General features: G+C 37.8%; 1 protein-coding gene across 7 annotated transcripts in view; it reads left to right on the top strand.

The window, feature by feature from the left end:
• Window positions 1-22,940, top strand: part of LOC127794987 (ABC transporter C family member 13) — a 186,050-nt gene that overhangs the window by 154,570 nt on the left and 8,540 nt on the right. For 5 of the 7 annotated variants that reach the window (XM_052326358.1, XM_052326354.1, XM_052326355.1 and 2 more), the window contains one exon: window positions 4,849-4,971. In XM_052326358.1, coding sequence (XP_052182318.1) covers window positions 4,849-4,971 — 123 coding nt within the window. The remainder of the gene's footprint in view (window positions 1-4,848; window positions 4,972-22,940) is intronic. The other 2 variants (XM_052326357.1, XM_052326356.1) reach the window with 1 other exon arrangement.

Here is a 22,940-nt window from a genome sequence, read left to right as displayed (position 1 = left end):
TAATCATCACATCCACCACTTCCATAGCTTTGCCTGTTAATATTCCTATGTTCCATGACCCAATCCTTAATCTATGATTTTGTTTTTTGCCTTGACTTTGGATTTGATTTTGTTTTTGGCCTTGACTTTGAATTTGATTTTGTTTTTGATTTTGATTTTGGTTTTGGTTTTGGTTTTGGACTAGCTTCTTTACCCACATCCATCCAAGCAAATGCGAGAACCCTTGCTCATTAATCACTACATCCGGGCGCCGATGCAGCGGCCCTAGCTCACTTGTCACTACACGGGGGCAGTGTAGCGCGTCGCTATGAAGGGTTACGCCCATGCCCAAACGATTTTTCATAATTTGTCTAGAGTTCATGTTTTGGATCCGACTAAGTTTTACGTTGGTTGTCGGCTACCTAACACAACCCTCCTCCTTTATCCGGGCTTGGGACCGGCAGTGGATAACATCCCCAGTGAACAACCCATGTGGCGAACGGTTCTAACGGCGGCAAGGCTCTGGAGTTGGGCCGATTTGAGGCTGGCGGACACAATGGCGGCGGTGGCTTGAGCAACCGATGGCCGAAGATGCCGATGGCAAAAGGCTGACAATTTCAAATCTAGCAACCTTTGCCTTCTCCAATGAACGGTTTCGTCGAACAGCACGATAAGCGGCGGCAATCACTGGCAACCCGAATGGCAGCAACAATGTTGGCAGTGGTGAAGGTTGTCAGCGATGGCGGCGGCTAGAACTAGGGTTTGGTTAACCTTGCTCTGATACCATGTTGAACAAGATAGAAAAGAGAGAAAACCCTTTTTAGGAGTAGAACATTGTATGAGGTCTGGCCTCCTTCTATTGAAATTTATAATTAGTTGTACAATAACTAAGGCTAAAATTAAGACCTAAATGATAGCTAATTACATCTAATCACATGCTAATTTATTGCTAATTACATGCTAATTGACAGCTAAAACCCATGACCTCGTAGAATCCCAAGCTCCCAAATGCATGTGGCGGACTGTCTAGAGTTCATGCTTGCTAAAGCTTGCAATTGGATTTCATACTCAGGCTGTCCAATTGGAGTTCATGGTTTACTGAATTAATTCAGATAATGAATTGTTGAACTTCACGCAGGAGTTCCACACTTCAAATTGGGTTACGCACAGATTTACACAGTTTCGAGAAGGATTTAACAAGTTTGATATCACCATTAGGTTATGCAATTGATTTCACAACTGAGCCTTCACAACTGAGTTTTGAAAGTGAATTTTTCAATCTGGTGTCACAGTCAACTTCAAATCTAGAGTCCCTATCTACTTTATATCTGATTTTGCACTATGATTTTACAAAGTTTGGTCATACTATTTTGGATGAGGAGCTTGCAAAGCTTGGTCAGTTTCAGGCTGTTGGACAGGCATAATCTCCTGTAGCTTCTGTTGTCAGGCATCTCCTCCTACTTCCTCTAATGTTAATCCTATTACGTGCATTTTTCACTTTTTTCATTAGCCCATGGACTCTTGACTCTGCTGAATCAGAACACATTTTTGGTAATAAATCACTGTTCTCTCATTTTTTTCCGATTTGTTCAAGAAAAGGAAGCAAGCTGCTTCCTGGAGAGATTAGCACTTCATTTGTTGGGTCTAATGATCAATTGGCTAATCTGTTTACTAAATCACTTTTGAGGACCACAAGGTAGTCATATTCTTGGCACATATGACATGCATGAGCTAGCTTGAGGGTGAGTGTTGAAGAGTAGTTATTTTTGTACATAGCAGGTTGTGAGTCTAAATACGAGACTTATGTAGTTTAGTTAGATACACACAAGCTGAATACAGAATTCAATTTTCCCCTCCATTCTCTACTGCTACACTATTCACATTGTGCAAGTGCTAGTGGATAGTGGAGTACCCACAATTTTTGTCATTGCATTGAAATTGGAGTTGAATGAAGAGCAATGCAGGCCTTTCAAGGTCATGTTAGTAATGGAAATCACCTAAACTTGTAACAAAAAAATATTATCAATGTGAGCCTGCATCTATAGGGTAACATTTTCACTTTGTTTCTTTTTAAGTCCCTATTAAAGGTGCAGATGTCATTATTGGCATAAAATGATTAGAGATGCTAGGTGCCTAGGATCTATAATCACTTATTACAAGGCCCTTACAATGAAACCTAACTCAAGGGATAATAGGTACAACCAAAAGTGTATATGGACATTAGTGTGGAATAGGAGGGTTCAAGTGACATCTAGAATGTGTCTATTTTTCCTTTCAGCTTATCCCATTCTGTTGGGGTGTATCAACATAAGAGGATTCATGGACAATTCATTCTTTTTTGAGAAAATTTACAAGATTTTGATTAAAATATTCTCTTCCATTATCAGATCTAATCCTTTTGATTGATAACTCAAACTAAGTAGTTATCATTTTATGGAAATTCTCAAAGATCGAACTAACCTCTGATTTTTCTTTCATAAGATACAACCACGTAGTTCAAGTACAATCATCAATAAATAACACAAACGATCTAGCCCCTGTAAGACTTGCAACTTTTGATGGTCCCCACACATCACTAATGGATTGAAAAGAAAGGTTTAGAAGCTCTTTTATTGTTCAACGGAAAGCAAACATGATGGTGTTTGGCAAGTTCAAAAATATCACAATAGAAATTATTGACTTCTACATTTTGGAAAAGTAAAAGAAACATTTTCTTCAGTAAACTGAAAGGAGGATGTTCTAGCCTAAAATGTTGAAGCAAAATTTCATATGAGTTTGAAAGATTGGATGAATTGAAGGAAACATCATGAGCTTTAGAGAGTACCAACCGAGCATCACCCCAACTAGACTTGCTTGAATCCTCAAGGTAGTCGATCTTGTTTAATTCCCTATCAAATCCAATCATCCTCCCCGTTCTTAGGTCCTGAAAAACACGATGGCTGGCAGAAAAAATCACTTTGCAATTTAAATTTTTGGTGAGTTGGTGGATGGAGAGAAGGTTGGTAGAGAGCTTAGGAACATAGAGAACATCTTTTAGGGTGAGTCAAGAACTTAGACTTATGTGTCTTTGTTTAGCTATAGTAATAAAAGACACATCAGCAATAATGATTCTTCTGTTACCAGGGAAAGGTTTGTAGGTGTCAAAATAAGTTGGCTCATGTGTCATATGATTAGTTGCTCCTAAATCAAGAACCTACAAGTCACGATAATTAGAAACTTTGGAGTTTTTAGAGAATGGGCACTCACCTGATTGAGCTAATGAACACACATTAGAAGATTTAGAGAAATAGTCAAGAAAGGCCCTGATTTTATCAAGATCTTCCCTTTGCAAAGGTTTTGTGCCAGCTGATTTTGGCTTTTGTTGAGGAGTTCCTTCTCCATTCATTAGATTGGCTGGAGGTTTCTATTAGCCCCTAGTCTGATTGAGAACTTGGGCCCTTCTATGGAGTTTGTAGTAGTTTTGTGTCGTATGTCGTGGCTTCTTGCAATAAGTACACCGTAACCCATCTCGGCTTGACGTTTTCACTGAATCTGGTTTTTGGTCTTGCCCAAGGCCGCTGCCGTCCTTGTCCCCTTTTGATACCATGACTGACCCTTTTTGATAGAAGGTCGATTATGGCCGTTCAGGAAGAATAGAGAAGAAAAGTGTTGGGCAGGTCAGAAAAAAATGGCAAAGGCACAGAAGGCAAGGCCAATTATTGGCAAGTTGCAGAAGGCACAGAGAAAGAAAAAACCGGCTGTAAGCCTGATTCTCATCAGTGAAGGCTGATTGAGAGAAAGCCCAAGGATGGTGGCTTTAATACCATGTGGAAAAGAATACTTTTTTGTATTTTATTGTGTTACTGTACAATACACTAGGTATTTATTACTAGTGTGGATCCCGATTTAGGAAACCAAGCCCAAATAATTAGGGATTAGTCAACTCAATCAAGGAAGAAAATAAAGAAAATAGAGGTATTTTAGGAAAGAAACAATTAATAGGAAAGATTTCTAGATTTCTATCAAGAAGGTTAAAGAATACAAGAATGGAAATATACACGTTTTTATATAAATGCCCTTGTACTATTCACTGTATACTAATACTACTATCAAACTTAGCATTCTAAGAACCAATTGGATATAACCGGAAATAAAATGAAATAATGAATGTTTATAGGCTAAAATGAGTTAGTCCCTTGCTGTTTCTCATAGTAGGGACATGGGATTGGATGTAGGTAGGCTGCGATCAGACAGTGTGTGGGAGGTCCCTGATGAAGCATAATCAATTTGATTTTTCTGTAGCAACATTATGAATACAGTTCAATGAAGGATAATGAATACTAGAAACTTGGAGCCAAAAGCTTTATTTGGTTAATAGTGGAATAGGGTTCATAATAAAGCTAGGTTGTAGCAACAGTAAGGATTCTAATAAGCAATTTCTTTTCTCCTTTATTCCTATCCTCTACTTTATATTTTCTCAGACTTTCCAATATGTTTATTGATACTTTTTTTTTTTTTTGTTATCAACTATATTCTTGTAATGAAAATGATAAATAAAAATGCACTAAATATTCCTCCCATCACCAAAACAAGTCATTATTCTGGTATGTTTTGTAGTATATTGGAGGTGTTTTGGAATGTTAGTTGCAAATATTGACGTTTTTGGTTTTTCTAGTAAAGGTTCTTGTCTTTTTCTTGTGAAATAAAAATGCCTGCCTTCATTTTGGTGGAAATGAAAAAAAAAATTGTTCCTTGACCTTTTGTTGAGATGATTGCTAGAAAGAGTATAGTAATCAAATAGATAATTAAGCTACTAAACTGTTTTCACGATGATGAAGTAATTAATACATGTTAGAATTTTTAGTTGTATGCTAATCAAAGATTATTCAGTTCTACTACAGGTCAACATCGCGTGAATTACGGAGGCTAGATAGTGTATCCCGTTCACCTATTTATTCATCATTTACAGAGACACTAGATGGATCATCAACTATAAGGGCATTCAAGTCGAAGGTAATACATAGCTGTTATTATTTGGAATAACTTCTCATGTTTTAAAATTTTTATTTGTTTCTATTTTTTTGATTGGGAACAGAACTATAGTTAAATAAGATGAATATCTGATTATGCAGTAGATCTTGGTTGTTTTGAAGCTTGGTAAGAGGCTTAAAGCATGAAGCTAGTTTTTAGATTTTGTAGCAAGTATATGAAACTTTTCATATATGCCTTATGGTAAAAGCCAGCTTCAAATTGAATTTCTCCAAATATCAGTGTCTTTGCTCAGTCATCTGGATTTATGAGGCTGATTGAGTGTTTTGTGGGATGGTTTACTCCTAGATAAACCAATTATTTGCTTGATTTCATACACAGCTTTGTTGCATCAGAAGGATGAGGGTTGACAATTATGTTATGATTTTTTGTGAGCTTCAGTAAGGATCATTTCAATGTGTTGGAAAAGACTTCTTGTTCAAGAAGGTGAAGATCTGAGATAATGCAGATTTTATTCAAGATAATATTCTTATTTAATTTAAGTTTGTATTGTACATTAGATAAAGACTATCACTGCTGTAAATTAGGAGAATATCTAGGAGATTTTATAGGAGATTTTGTAGGAATTTTTTGTATATAAGTTTAACACTAGCTAATGGAAGAGTAAGGGAGAAAAAGTTGAGTTCTCCTACGGTATTTGTTCATGGTATCAGAGCCACGGTTTGTGAACTCTTTTTCATTCGTGTCTTCAACTCCTTAAAGGAGTCTTGAGTCAGAAGAATGGCAGGAAAGGTCTCGTCCAGTGAGACCTCTTCTGCAACCTCTCCGATCAACCATCATGGATCCATTATTCCAGCAGCAATGGATAGCCAATCCCTCCAGATCACACAACACAAGTTAAATGGGGCCAACTATAGGGAATGGTCACAATCTGTGCTGTTAGTTGTTAGAGGGAAAGGTGAAGAAGGCTATCTAACTGGTATTACACCTAAACTGAATTCAGAGGCAGCAACATATGGCATATGGGAAGCTGAGAATGCCACGGTTATGGCTTGGTTAGTGAACTTAATGGAGCCAAAGATAGGAAGGACTTACCTCTTCTACAAGACGACTTGGCAAGCAATCCAAGAAGTCGATTTGGCAAGCAATCTAAGAAGTCTACTCTGATTTGGAGAATACAGCTAAATCATTCCAGGTTAGATCACTCATACGAACAACTGAGTAAGGTACAAACTCAGTCACTGAGTATTTTAATACCTTAACCGAGTTATGGCAAGAAAGTGATTTATTTCATGAGATGAAATGGGAGTGTGCTGCTGATAGTACAAAATATGAGAAGATGGTGGAGAAGGAGAGAGTGTTTGACTTCCTACATGGTCTAAACTCGGATCTAGATGAGGTTAGAGGCAGATTGTTGGAAACAAAACCTTTCCCAACAATGAGAGAAGTATTTGCAGAGGTTAGAAGGGAAGAGAGCCGAAAGAAGGTGATGTTCTCGGGCTTAGGGCAGTCTAACAATGAGGTATATTCTTCAGCCTCGGCCCTAAGTAGTTTCTGAGGAAAGCCATATGCTGCAACTAAAGGAGAGAACCCCAAAGAAAAATAATGGTGTGAATACTACAATCAGCCATACCATACTAAGGATACATGTTGGAAAATCCATGGAAAGCCGGCTAGATGAAAACCAAAAAGTCAAAGAAAAGAAGCACAATCAGCCTATACAATGAAAGCTGAAAAAGAGAGTGTAGCAAATTTCAGTCTAACTGTTGCTCAGATGGAGGCTCTACAAAGCTTGCTAAACCAAACCTAGGTGACTCAAACTTAAATCCCAGAGAATCCTAATCCAACAGTGTCTCTTGCAGGAAAAGGTACTGAAATATACTCTCTAATGTCTCAAAAATGCCCTACAAACTGCTAGATCATAAATACAGGTACTTCTGATCATATGACAGGTGATCTAAAATTGCTTTCTGATTATGAAACCTGTGATAAATTGATTAATGTTGATATGGATGATGGTACCACATCTTGTGTAAAGGGAAAAGGAACTGTAAATCTTGGAGAATTATCCCTTAAATCGGTACTTTATGTGCCAAATCTCCAATGCAACTTACTGTCAGGTAGTAAGTTAACTCAAGATAAAGATTGCATGGTGACTTTTTTCAAAAATTGTTGTATTTTTTAGGACCTAACCTCGAGGAGGAAGATTGGCAGTGCTGAGATGAGAGGGGGACTTTATCAAACATCAAGAGCAGATTATTCTTCTATTTTTAGGTCATTTATTTCCTCTTCCTTGTCTATGGTTTCTAATTCAAACTTATTGTTATGGCATCAACATTTGGGACATCCAAGTTTGGATTATCTTAGATGTTTGTATCCTTCGTTTTCTAGCAAGAAGATTCAATATTTCAGTTGTGAACATTGCATTCTTGCAAAACAAACCAGAACCTCTCATCCTAATCATGCTTATAATCCTTCAAATCCTTTTCATCTTGTTCATAGTGATATTTGGGGACTATCTAGAACCTCAAATCTCACTAACACTCGTTGGTTTATCACTTTTATCGATGACCATACATGGATATGTTGGGTTTTCTTAATAAAAGACAAATCAGAAGCTTGTCTTGTATTCCAGAATTTTCATCTCATGATCAAAAATGTCTTTTAAACCCAAATTCATATATTGAGAATCGACAATGGAAGAAAATATTTCTCTAATGATTTCAACAAATACCTAAACGAGCATGGTATCATTCACCAAAGCTCATGCCCATATACCCCTCAACAAAATGGAATAGCCGAGAGAAAGAATTGCCATCTTCTTAAGGCAGCAAGAGCCCTTATGTTTACCCATTCGATTCCAAATTCCTATTGGGGAGAAGCAGTATTAACAACTGCGTATCTCATTAATAGGCTTCCCTCAAAGACTCTAAAGTTTAGGACTCCCTTACATGTACTACTTGAAACTTTTCCTCATCATAATAGAGTCCTAAACTCCCTTACTCCTCAAGTGTTTGGCTGCATTGTTTTTGTTCACAGCAATATGCCAACACTGTCCAAGTTGGATCCCAAGTCTACCAAGAGTGTATTTGTGGGGTACTCACCTAACCAAAAAGGGTATAAATGCTACAACCCTAGTACTCAAAAATTTATTGTTTCTTGTGATGTTTCATTCCTTGAGAATAAATCATTCTTCCATGACAATTCCCAGCAGAATTTCATTGAAACAACACCTCATTGGGACCCATTGATACCTATTCCAGATTTGTCTCCTACTGTCCTTACACCTATTCATGACAAAGAATCCTCTCAAACCACATCTGAACCTTGTCCAGACCCTATTCCTTCACCTCAAACCTGTCAAGGGGGAGAAAATAAAGAAACCAAAAATCAAGAGGATGTCAGCCCAAAGTAAACCACCTCTAAAGGTTTACTCAAGAAGGACTCTTGATTCTCAGCCTGCTAACCTATCTGAATCTTGGAGAAGTCCTGAAATTACCGAGAGGAATACTAAAGGTATTAATAGTGAGCAGGAGACAAACAGGGAGCAGAAATCAGATCTTGATATTCCTATTGCTTTGAGGAAAGGGACCAGATCTTGTACTGAGCATCCTATCACCAAATTCCTAGGATACTCCAAATTGTCCCCACAATTCGAGGCATTTACTATCAGCATCGATAATGTGAGTATTCCTAAGGATATTTATCATGCTTTACAGGAGGAAAAATGGAGGAAAGCTGTAATGGAGGAAATGCATGCTCTGGAAAAGAATGGCACATGGGAGATAGTGAAATTACCCAATGGAAAAAATATCGTTGGGAGCAAATGGGTCTTTACTGTTAAGTATATAATCAGATGGAAAAATTGAGAGATACAAGGCTAGGCTTGTAGCTCAAGGCTTTACTCAAACTCAAGGCCTTGACTATGAGGAAACTTTTACACCAATGGACAAACTTAACTCCATTCGGGTGATACTATCATTAGCGGTCAACTTGGATTGGAAACTTCACCAATTAGACATTAAAAATGTCTTCTTGAATGGTGAGTTAGAAGAATAAATTTATATGAGGATTCCCCTAGGTTTTGAAAGAGAAGATACAAGAGGGAAAGTTTGCAAGCTAAAGAAATCACTATATGGCCTCAAGCAATCACCAAGGGCATGGTTCAAGAGATTCAGTGAAACTTTACAGCAACTTGGATACAAACAAGGAAAAGTTGACCACACATTATTTATAAAGACAAATTCTGACGGAAAGAAGACCATTCTTATAGTCTATGTGGATGATATAATTATCACCGGAGACAATCATCAAGAGATTGAACTATTGAAGCATCAACTAAGAGAGGCATTTGAAGTTAAGGATTTGGGAGATTTAAAATATTTCTTGGGATTGGAAGTAGCAAGAAGCAGTAAGGGTATTTTCATCTCACAAAGAAAATACACTCTTAATCTTTTGAGGGAAACTTGTAAACTCGGGTGCAAGCCGGCTAGCACTCCTTTAGAACTAAATTGGAAGAATAAAGATGAAAAGATTGGAGAGGAGCAAGTTGATATGGGTAGATTTCAACGTCTACTGGGAAAATTGATCTACTACAAGGCCAGATATTGTCTATGCGGGAAGTATAATCAGTCAATTCATGCATTCTCCAACCAAAAGACATCTAAAAGATGCTTATCATATCCTAAGATATCTTAAAGGCACACCTGGGAAAGGATTGTTGTTTAAGAAAAGTAATGAAAAAGGAATAGAGAGCTATTCAGATATAGATTGGGCAGGACCTGTTGAAGACAGTAAATCCACATCAGGGTATTGCACAAAATTATAGGGAAACCTAGTCATATGGAGAAGCAAAAAGTAATAGGTTGTCTCACATAGCAGTGCTGAGGTTGAGTGTCGAGCCATTGCACAGTGCATTTGTGAGATAATTTAGTTAAAAAGGTTGATGAATGATATGGACATGCCAATCACAGCACCAAAAATACTTTATAGTGATAGTAAATCAACTATAAGTATAGTGAATAATCCAGTACAGCATGACCGAATGAAGCATGTGAGAATTGACAGGCATTTTGTCAAGGAAGAAATAGAAGCAGGAGATATAAGACTAACTTATGTTCCTGCCAAAGATCAAGAGGCAGATATCTTGACCAAGGCAATGCAGAAACAAGGATTTGAAGTAATAAGAGACAAGCTGAGAATGATAGACATCTATTCACTAGTTTGAGGGGGACTGCTGGAAAAGACTCCTTGTTCAAGAAGGAGAAGACCCGAGATAATGCAGATTTTATTCAAGATAATATTCTTATTTAATTTAAGTTTGTATTGTACATTAGATAAAGACTATCACTGCTGAAAATTAGGAGATTTTATAGGAGATTTTGTAGGAATTTTCTGTATATAAGTTTAACACTAGCTAATGGAAGAGTAAGGGAGAAAAAGTTGAGTTCTCCTACAGTATTTGTTCACAATGGAACGAACTGCTCAATTGCGTTTAGAGAAGCAAAGTTGTGACAAGGAGCATGGGTAGTTTTCTCCTTTATATTCTGTGAGAAAATAATTATGAGAAAAAACTTAAAAGACTAGCTTCTCTTAGTTTGTTATTTATAATAAGCATAATGGGCCTTAAACTTATGGGCTTAGTCTAATTACAAAAATAAAACACACAATATAATAACTATAATATATACTAATAATTCTAACACTCCCCCTCAAACTGGAGCATAGATATCATATGCACAAAGCTTGTTACAAATATATTCCACTCGAGCACCCTTTAAAGATTTGGTGAAGACATCTGCAAGTTGATCATTGGAGTTAACAAACTCTGTAACAATAACACCTTCAACTAGCTTTTCTCTAACAAAGTGACAGTCGATTTCAATATGCTTAGTCCACTCATGGAACACTTGATTAGAAGCAATGTGTAAGGCAGCCTAATTATCACAAAAAAGCTTCATAGGAGACACTTCACAAAAATTGAGTTCCTGCAGAAGTTGTTTAAGCCAGATGAGCTCACAAGTTGCATTAGTCATAACCCGATACTCTGCCTCTGCACTAGACCTAGCTACTATATTTTGTTTCTTACTTTTCCAAGAAACCAAATTTCCTCCCACAAGAACACAATACCCAAAAGTTGACCAACGATCAAAAGGAGATCCTGCCCAATCTGCATCTGCATAACAACAAATATTTGTGTGTCCCTTATCCTCATAAAGTAGCCCTTTACCTGGCGCTCTTTTGATATATCTCAGAATCCGGATAACAGCATCCCAGTGAGAATCACATGAAGAACTAAGGAATTGGCTAACTACACTCACAACAAAAGCAATGTCAAGACGAGTGACTGTGAGATAGTTCAACTTGTCTACCAGTCTCCTATACCTTCCAGGGTCTGAATAAAGCTCCCCTTGTCCCGGCAAGAGTCAGATGTTCGGATCCATTGGGGTGTCAACTAGTTTGCAATTCACCATATCAGTTTCTTCTAAGATGTCAAGTGCATACTTCCTTTGAGAAATTGAGATACCATCTCCTGATTGAGCAACTTCAATACCCAAGAAATACTGAAGTCAGCCTAGGTCTTTGGTCTGAAAGTGCTGATGTAGATGTTCCTTCAGCTTCTGTATTCCAACCTGATCACTCCCTGTGATAACAATGTCATCAACATAAATAACAAGGTAGATACATAAGGAAGGAGAATGGCGATTGAAAACCGAATGATCAGCCTCACTTCGAGTGAGACTAAAGGCTTGAACCACAGTGTTGAACCTGCCAAACCACGCCCGTGGAGATTGTTTCAGACTATAGAGAGATTTCTTGAGTTTGCAGACTACATTGGACTCCCCCTGAGCAACAAAACCAGGTGGTTGCTCCATATATACCTCTTCTTGCAAATCACCATGAAGAAAGGTATTTTTAATATCAAGCTGATAGAGTGGCCAATGACACGTAGTAGCCAGAGAGAGAAAGAGGCGAACAAAGGCCATTTTCGCAACAAGAGAGAAAGTATCGTTGTAATCCAGCCCATAGATCTGTGTAAAGCCTTTGGCAACCAAGTGGGCCTTAAGACGTTCCACCTAGCCATCAGGACTCACTTTGGGAGTGAATACCCAACGGTAACCAACGAGAGTCTTTCCTGGTGGTAAAGACACCAAATCCCAAGTACTATTTGAATGTAAGGCGTCAATCTCATCTAACATAGCCTGGCGCTAACCAGGATGGGACAGAGCTTCACTTGTGGTTTTAGGAATGGAAACAGAGGAAAGGCTTGAAACAAATGCACTATAAGAAGGAGACAAACGGTCATAGCAAAAAGTTATAAATAGGATGGGGACTATGAGTAGACCGTGTACCTTTACGAAGAGCAACGGGGAGATTGTCAGGCTTAGGATCCGCGGTAGGAGGGACCACAGACGGAGAGAGCGAGTCAGGAAAGTCCTGGGCTGGAGGAATGCTGGTGTCGGTAGCGGGATGAGGACGATGGTGATATGTAAGAAGTGGAGTCGTCGTGGTAGGTGGACCAGAAAATGGTAGGGTAGGCACCACAGAGGAGACAGACGAACCCGAGGAGGACGATAGAAGAAAAAAAAAAGGAATAGGCAAAACCTGGTGAAGACTCTGTGAATCAGGCTGAGCAACCGAAAAAAAAGACCAATGTTCAAAGAATGTGACATCAGCAGACAAAAAATAGCGATGCAGCTCAAGAGATTAACACTTATAGCCTTTTTGCAAACGGGAATAGCCAAGGAAGATACACTTGAGAGATTTTGCAGCAAGCTTATCCTGTCCAGGTGAAAAAGAATGCACAAAATAGATACATCCAAAAACACGAAGAGGAACAAAATAAAATGGTTGTGTAGGGAACAAAAGGAAATGAGGAATTTGCTCCTGTAACGCTGAAGATGGCATACGATTGATTAGATAACATGCAGTTAGAACAGCATCGCCCCAAAATTTGGTGGGAAGATTGGCATGTAAAAGGAGCATTCGTGTAGTCTCAATAAGATGGCGATTCTTAGCATGTAAAAGGAGCGTCCGTGCAGTCTCAATAAGATGGCGATTCTTACGCTCAGCAACCCCATTTTATTGAGGTGTGTAAGGACAAGAAGGTTGATGCAGGATGCCATTAGCAGCCATAAAGGTAGTAAATGGAGAAGAAAAATACTTAGGGGCATTATCACTACGGAAGGCACGTATAGAAACTCCAAACTGTGTTTTTATTTCAGCAGTAAATATCTGAAAAATAGAAAATAACTCGGACCGACTCTTCATAAGTAACAACCAAGTGCAACGGGAAAAGTCATCAATGAAAGTAACGAAATATGAAAAACCAAGAGTAGAATTGATGCGACTGGGCCCCTAAACATCAGAGTGCACAAGGGAAAAGGAAGTCTCAACCCAATTATTGACCCAACAAGAAAAAGAATGACGAGCGTGTTTACCACGCTGACACGACTCACAATTAAACATGGCCAATGATGACAAACTAGGAACTAATTTCTTCAATTTGGAGAGGCTAGGATAACCAAGACGATAATGGAGAAGATCTGGGGAAGCGACATTGGTGCAAGCTACCGGCGAACTAGGCACAGCAAGATGATAGTGACCCTGTGACTCACACCCGACGCCAATCGTCCGCCCCGTACTTGAAAGTAAAGCAAGATCGCTACAGGGCAAGCAGCGTTGTTCAAAATTTTTTAACCTTACCCCGATCCCGGCGATTGGATCAACGTCGAAAATAAATCATTCACATACAAATAAATAAATCTAACCTTTAGATTTTCGAGTCGTTCAAGGATTCGAGCCGTCCAAAGATCTGGCCTCTGACTCGTGATACGCGGCACGCGTCCGTTGGCAAGGAGAGCGGAATAGGAGTGCTAGCTCCTTCTCCTTTATACGGCTTGTGTATAGACAGAAAAGAACGCCCACATTTCAAATCGATGCCGAAAAAAAACGGGGAAGAGTGAACGACAATTGTTTTTCAACTCTTGAAAAACTATACCAAAATAATCACTAGTTTGGACAACCCATAAAGGGGTATTTATAGAGTTACATCCTAGGGTTTCTTAAACCCTAATAGATTGGCCTAGCCCATTAATCCTAGTTTAACTAGAATCTTAAATGGGCTTATTCTAGTCCAACTAGAAATATAATTAAGTGGCCCAAATCTATTTTTAAAATATTTAGCGCAAATCTAATTCAAACCCAAATATTTATTATTTAATATTTGGTCCAAATCTAATTTAGCCCAAATATAATATTTAATATTTGGCTCAAATCTAATTTAGTCCAAATATAATATTTAATTTAATATTTGACCCAAATCTAATTTAATCCAAATATTAACTTATGCCCAAATATATTTCATTTCCTATTTGCCACTCTAACAAATAGAAAATTATTAAATTAAAAACTCCCTCCTAATTTAATCAATTTCCATTTTAGGAAACTCTTTTCATTATGACGACCCCTTGTCATATCAACGTCATTACGTCCCTTTGTTCTTTTTCCGTGAGAATCTACGACGCACAATTTCTTGTCGAAGTGTCCCACTTAACCATACGTCCGCTCTCCTGGTTTAAGCCAGGGACCGTGCCTATTGCGTATGACTCATTAGGCTTCCGAATATATTGACAATGTGTCGGTACAAACACATAAGACAAGATTGGCCTCTAGCAAGGCATGCCTACCCAATTATTCAGAAGGATTCATAATCCGCAAATAACATTTCACGAGCATGGTTACCGTGTAATTCGATCCTCTCGTCAATGTATCCTATGTGATTTCAAGTTGGCAATGTGTTGCTTGATTATGATCACATAAGTTTTTCTTCGGTCATCTGGATATCTTCACTTAATAGAAAGTGAATCAATAACTCCTTATTGATCTCTTTCACCATGGCCATGGATTTAAAGTAAATATCCATCGAAGGCGCCTTAGATACATCATCATTTATCAAGGGATAGACGAGTCTCATCTTGGCTATGCACCCATCTCCATAAGCCTCACGATATACCCAACGATCGCCCACGTGCAACCTTTGTCTAGGCCCATCAAAACGATGTCAAAGTATATCGGTCTTCTTTTGAGATGACCATGACAACCTCAAGTCCAAGGATTAGTTACACCCATCTCGTATGAGAATTCTATCAACATATAACCAAAATGGATTCTGATGGCGAGTCATGTCCAGTGACACGTTCTCCAACATTGGTCACCTATGTACTTGTCTAGTCATCCCCATGCCTATGGGTGTGAGACCCCCATTGCTATCACATAACAAAAACATAGCACATACAAGTCTTACCGCAATTGTCAATGTCCATTCTTGACATTGCTACAACTTGGGATGTTTAATAATGTCTAGAAACTGTGATGCATCATCTCACATCTTTATAAATTAATCACAGTATATATCATATGGACTTCTATCTAGTTTAATTCGGTTATTACAATAATAACAAGAAACTAATAGAATGACTTCTTGTGAATTTGAACAACTCCTTATTCAAATAATAAACATGATTACAATTGTCAGTGTACAATATGCCCAATCTGATTGGATCTAGAGCACCTACACTAACAGTACCTTAGTCCTGAACACAAACAGAGGTAGGAGTAAAGATAATAGAACAGTTTAAGGGTTTTGGTAAGTTGGCTAACTAAAATCAAATTAAAAGAACTATCAGAAACATATAAAACGGAATTTAATGAGAAAGACAAGGTGGGTGTGATTTGACCGATTCCTTTAACTGCAGTTTTGGTGCCATCAGCCAGGGTAACAGTAGGTAAGGTATCAGAATAGGTGAGGAGAAAAGAAGTTCATTACCACAGATATGGTCAATGGCGCCAGAATCTATAATCCAATGACTAATAGATGAGCCTTGAGCAACACAAGCAACGAGATTACCAGGATGAGACAGCTAGGTAGCTTGAAACTTCAAGAAGGCATACTCAGCTACAAACATAAGTACCAATTGCGAACCTAGTGGAGATTGAGCAGGATTAGGATTGCTCTGAAATACATGAGCTGCACTGGTAGATGATACAAGTGGAGCAGCTGGCCGACCATGTTTCTTCCAACATTTGTTCTCAAGATGACCCAATTTCTTACAAAAGGTACACTATGGACGTGAGAGATTATTATTGCGTCCTCTATTTCCTCTTACGGTTGAAGTCTGAGATACAAGAGTTGAAGATTCGACTGGAGGAACAACATGAAAAGAAGAGGACATACCATGTGCACCTGTCATATTCAACAACCTTTTAAAAGAGTCCTTCATGGTAAGGCTAGCGGAGCTGGTCAAGATTTGATGCCTGACGGCGTCAAACTCTGGTTTCAAACCGAAGAGAGCAGTAACCATAAAAAACTTCTCTCATTGAGCAATCTATTCGGTGCGGGTCGTAGTGAGAGAAAGAAGAGCATCAAATTCTTGCATGAGAGCCCGAACTTGCCCCAAATAAGATTCCATGAACGACTCCTGCTTAAGATTCTTGATATTAGAAACCACAGTGAACAAACGTTAGATGTCGTTTGGATAACACTTTCCAGCTTCCTTCTACACATCTACACAAGTTTCAAAGGGGCAAAAGAGCTGCATGATGGAAGGATCACTAGACTGCCATAGGAGGCTACATAACTAGGCATCAACTTGTTTCCATCTAGCCCGATTCGCTTATGGCACACTTTCAGCCTTTGTGGTAAGATGATCTGCTTGGCCTTGCCCTTTGAACCACATTTTGACAAAGGCTACCCATGAGAGATAATTGGCCGACCCTATCAACTTGACAGTGGTAATATTGGTTGTCCCAAGATTGGAGACAGTAAAGGATTGAGAGGCAGCAGGGGCAACAAGTGCCGAAGCGGGAATAGCACCGGCAGAAACGGCGTCACTGAAATCAGACATGATGAGGGTTTCAACACTAGAAGTGGCTTGAGGAGTCACCGGCAATTAGATCTGGAGAAGCAGGAAAAAAGTGGCCGGCGGACGCGCCAACACATGGAGATGGAGGGAGCAATCGGCAGCGACTCGGGAGGGCACATGGGTGATCCAGTGGCGGCGAGTCTTTTGCGGTTGGCCAATTTAGGGGCGGCGAACCTGATGGTGGCGGCGGTGTTATCCAATGGTGGCTGAACAGTAGGGTTTTGGTATTGGGCAGTGATGGTTAGGGTTTGATGGCTAGGGTTTTGGTTGCTAGAAAAAAAAAATACCCAGTGGGGCTAGGGTTTTGGTTGCTAGAAAAAAAAATACACAGTGGGGCTAGGGTTTTTTCTCACCGATGGCTCTGATACCATGTGAGAAAATAATTATGAGAAAAAACCTAAGAGACTAGCCTCTCTTAGCTTGTTATTTATAATAAGCATAATGGACCTTAAATCTATGGGCTTAATCTAATTACAAAAATAAAATACACACATATAATAACTATAATATATACTAATAATTCTAACATATTCCTTAGAGCTCAGTTCAAGGGAGTTTAGTGAACTGGTATAGAATTTAGCATGAACAGTTGATCAGTTTCTCTATTGTTTTACTGAAAGGAATGCCAAGAAGATATTGAGACTTCCAGGCACTGGAAATATCAAAATCAACACAATTTCAGTTTTCTGCTTTCCAACTTAGGTACACTTTGTTGATGCCATAATTAGAGATCATACCCGAGATTTTTTATTTTTTGGTTTTTCAGATTGATTGGAAGTAGAATTCTCTGTCAAGACCTTTTGGCTCTACATAAATGACTTTGGGAAGATTTTTGTCAGACTTTGTTTAGATTGAGGATAACCTGAAGTTGCAGTGGTAGCACAAGCCTTTGTTTCTTACACAGACAGCCTAGTAATGTTGTCTGCTTCAAAATAAAGTCTAGCTATTCTTTTAAATGGCATATATATCCTCCTTTAGGGTGTTGTACTCAAGTTATTTAAGAATTTGTAGTTTCCATTTTCTTTTATTTGCTTCCTATTTCTTTTGTTTCTAGCTTGGACTCTAATCCTAACTAATGTTTGGATAGAATTGGAATTGAGCGAGAAATAGGAAGACTTGAGGGAGAATCAGACATAAATGAGGGAGAAATAGAGAGAACAATAGGGGGAAATGGAAAACTTCAATAACTTCTTGACAATTCATTCATTCATAATCTCAATAATCTGGCATAGATTAATATATAAAAGCTATTTAGGTTTTTATACAGCAGTTACCACTAATCCCTACTTCCCCACTACCCATAACTGTAATTTAACCCATAACTATAAATCAAATACAACAACTGCTCCCAATCTCTGCCACTCGACACCAATTGCTCCTAATTATAAATAATAACTACATTTAAACTACAGTTACTATTATATTTACTATGATACCCTTGGGGTCATGACATTCCCTCCCCCTTAAAAGATTTTTTGTCCCTAAGAAATCTCAGTAGGTTGACCAATATTCTTCATCCAATCCCTATTTTTACTATCTAATCTAACTTCTTCCACAATGCATCGTGATTTTTCTGTTCAATCCTCTTCAATTGTTCCTTCTGCATCCTCCTTTGCTCCTCCTGAGCTTTTTCCTTGAATGCATCTTTTGCTTCCAACTTCCTATTGTACACCATAGGTTCATCTTCAACAGATTTCTCCTTCCATGGTGTCACATTGATTTTTTCGGCAATTGCCTTTCCTTTCTTGGCATCTAGCTTGCATAGGAAGAGGTGAGAATGTTCTGCAGGTTCCACAATGGCTGAAACCTGACCTCCATCCAGTCTAGAGTAAATGCCAAGAGCGTACTTCTCATTGAATGTCAATTTAGATTGTTCATCTTCTTTCAAGGGAAACTCATTATCTTCCAGAATTTGTTCATCCTTCTCCTTTGACAGACAATCCTCCTACAAGTTGACTTGCAGAGTTCTAGGAATCAAGTTATTTCCTACCAGGAGCAGCTCTCGAACTGTCACAAGAAATTGACCATTTTGTTGAATACTAGGATCAGAATACTCCCTGGAAAGTAATTTCGCTAGAAGTCTAACCTAATACCTTTTGACTACCATGATCATAAGTTCATCCAGAGAGGCGAACCTGTGCAGTGGCAGCAGCAAACAATACAACGGTGCATGGAGCCAGGTGGTTGTCAGCGGCGGCAATAGCAATTTAGGATTTCGAGCCATCAGTCTCGCACAACTAGGGGAAGCAACCAAGCAGGGAAGCGGTGATGAGACGTGACAGCGACGGCGACGGCGATGCGGCTGCAAGACCGATGTGACGGCAAGTGGCAGGGAGGCAAGGCGACCAAATCTAGGGCAGGACAAGCACGACAAGGCTGTTTCAAGTTGCAACCAAATCTGGGGTAGGACAGGGACCAGATCTAGGACACGACAGAGACCAAATCTAAGGCTCTGATACCATGTAATAATATGGACGAAAATGGTTTTTCTTCAAATGCTTTTTTTCAATATATTCATATTGTTGCACATTAGACCCATTTATATAGTCTAGATCCTAGGATTATACTCTAGGATATTCTACTTTCCATATTTACATAGTTGACTATTTTTCATATTTCCATATTTACATAGATCTAGTTTCTATAACATTGTCGTTAAATTTTAAAAAATTACCAAAATACCCTACACCAATCCTTTCCTCCATTTTTCTCTTCCATGTCTCTCTATCTCTCTCTCCTCCAGCAAAGGCGTCATTTCTCTAATGGCTTCCCTTTCCCCTTTCTCCTCTCTTCCTTTCTTTTACATCTCTCAATGGTTAACAACCCAACGATGTCTCAGTGCAATTAACCCAACTATCAGCTAAGTCATTATCCAACTATCAACCATGACTGTATGTGAAATTTCATGAAAATTGATTTTCGGACACATTTTATAATTTTGTGAAAGTTTAGGGACTAAAGTATAAATAATGAAAAAATTTGAAAATTTAGGTTCATGAAGCCCTAATGGCATATTTTCACTGCATAATTAGAGTTGTCGACCTTTTATAGCGTTTCGGTTGTCGAAACAACTATTTGGCTATTTTTGGGAAAAACGACTATACTTCCTCCATTAAGAATTATCGAAGATTAAAATTAACATTAAATTTTAATAGATGATAAAAAATATATATATTATTAAAAAGTTAATGATATTTTTATTGAGATATTAGTTATAAGAATTATTCTCATTTCGTGATTAATTCTTATATAATATTATGTGTGTGATTGTATATTATATTAAAAGAATTAATAAAAAAATATTTTAAAAAAAAAAAGAAAATTTTAAAATAGTGAAATGGTGGCTGGGTATGATTGGGGAAAGGGTGGGCAAAGTTGCCCATGTGTGTATATATATATATAATATGTTATAGTATAATTAAAAAAAAAAAGAAGAAAAGAAAAAAGAAATCGTCGGCAAGAGCTCACGAGTAAATAGTATATATATAATATATTATATTATTATTATAATAATTTAATATATATAATTAAAAAAAAAAGTCACGTAAGTGTTGTGTGCATGTGTCGTGTATATATATATATTATATATTATATAATATATATTTAAAAAAAGGCAAGGTTTTTTTGAGTCACAGAAGTGCTGTGTGTGTGTCCCGTGTGTGTGTATATATATATATATTATATAATATATATTAAAAGAAGAAAGAGCTAGCAACCCCTCCTCTCCTGCACCTATATAAGGCGTGACTCTTTCTCTTCTTATCTTCGTAAGTTCAAATTCACTTCCAACACTTTAACAGCTCCATTCAAGTAATAATCAAAAGAAAAACATTTAAGGCAAGTTCTCTTTCCTCCTTGTTTTCTTTTCGGAGGCAAGTTCTATATCTATCTTTTTTTTCGAATGCAATCTTTCAGATGCAAGTTCCTAAACCTCTTTTTTTTATTTTAAAAAATTAATTGTTATTCTAAATTTTTTATTCTTCCTTGAATACTTGATGAATCTCATCTAAAAGCATAAATAGGGTTTGATTCACCCTATATTTCCAAAGGAATAATGTCTCTCATATTAGGTCCTCACATTTAAAATAGGTGAGGTTGCATCTTGTATGTGTATCAATCAATCATATATGCATTTGCTGATTTAATATTATGATTGACCATCGTTGGGGCTATATGTATGTGGTTAATGTACAAACATGGGCATGGTGGTGTGTATGTCATTTGGTCATATATGATCATGTGCGTGGAATATTTGGAGGCATGTGATCATGCACAAACTTATATATATATTTACAAGTTGATACGTGTGCATGATAATTACTTTGTGCTTCTATTATTTTGCACGGCGGACTATGTTCGCAAGGTACCCTTAAGCTCAGTAGGTAAAGCCTGACACGAAGGAGCTTCGGCTCACAGTTAATGGTTTTTATGCCATAAGCTCGGTAAGCATAAGCCTGACGTGAGGAAGGATTTCAATCCACAGCTTAATGATTTGTTTACAGATATATATTTTTACTTGTATTTTAGGGTCTTAGGTGCTGGAATGTCTTATGTAGGCCCCAAGAACCGTATGTGTGCATCTGTGCATATGCATAAGATTATGTGATTGGGTAAAGCATGGCATGGGTGCACATAATGTGTTAAGTTATTCTATAATGGTTTGATTCCTATTGCTTCACGTTCCTTTTAAATTATACTTGCTGAGCCTTGTGGCTCATACTTGCTTTAACATCATTCCAGGAAAGGGGAAAGCAAAGGTTGAGGGTGAGTCCAGTGGAGTTTGATTCTCATGGGATAGTCTTTTGTACGGAGTAATCTCGACCAAAAAGGTCTTTGGGAGTATTTCGGGTGTAGGGACAAGATTGTTATAATCTGTTATGTTGTTATTGAACCTTTTGAGAATTATAAATAAATAAGCCCCTAATGTTTGTATTAAATAAACTTATGGTTTTAATATTTATTTTTCTTTCACTGTAAAAAAAAAAATATTGGGTAATTTATTTACTCAAGTGTTTATCTGTACCAATCTTTTTGAGATTTCCTCTCAAAATCCTTTGATAGCGGCATCTCTTAGAGAGGGTCTTCACACACTCTCTCTCTCTCTCACACACACACATCCAAAACCTACCATCACCACTAGGCAACCCAATGATGATTCTAGGTATTGCCAGCCACCACGAATTTTCTTCTTTTTTTTTTTTTAATTTTCTCTATAATTAGAAAATGAGAAAGGGGGAAAGAGGAGAGAGAAATACAAGAGGTGAGAGAAAAAACTACGGTTAAAATGGTTAATTTATCTTATTTTTTAAAGGTAGGGGAGGGGTTCATTGTAATTTTTCAAACTAGAGGGAGGTCTCTGTGACTAGGACTAACCTTTCAAGGAGTGTAATTTAACCAAACAAAACAACACCAAGTCTCAATCGTACAAGGTGGGGTCAACTACATGGATTTTACCTGGCCAATCATTCTATCCATGACCATATTTTCAATTAAGATCATTATATCCCATGTAATATTTTAGAATTTTTAACCTATTATAGTATCAGCTCAAAAATGTAACATCAGCACAAGTAACAATTACAGAGGCTATGATTGTGACCATGAATACCCTTTTGTGAGTGTGAGTAACCCAAGAAATTACACTTGTGATCTTAAGGATCCAACACCCACTATACAAACAAATGAGACGCAAAAAAGACAAAAGGAGGGGAGAGGATAAAAATGATTCACAGTAGAAAATTGATCCAACCATCTCTAAGTAACTTTTTTTATTTCCTTGATATTTTCCATTGTGGTATTGAACTCGTGATTTTGATTATCATCCAACTCATCACATTGACAATATACTTGGGATCTTGTTTTTGGAATTTCTTTGTGTATGCCTTGTGCAATAGTGATGGTAGGCATGTAGCTCAGTCCATCCAAAATTATACTCATAACTGCTAAAAAATGTAATTATGTTGATCAGAAATCAAACAAATGCCAATTAAGTCATTTACAACATGCCTTTTCAGGAAAGCTAGGAAATATCTCCTCTTTTTGGTTGTAAACGAAATTTGTTTTTCAACA

The sequence above is a fragment of the Diospyros lotus genome, chromosome 2, assembly GCF_014633365.1.
Source record: "Diospyros lotus cultivar Yz01 chromosome 2, ASM1463336v1, whole genome shotgun sequence".
Taxonomy (NCBI): Eukaryota; Viridiplantae; Streptophyta; class Magnoliopsida; order Ericales; family Ebenaceae; genus Diospyros; species Diospyros lotus.
This window is presented reverse-complemented; position numbering and strand designations above follow the sequence as displayed.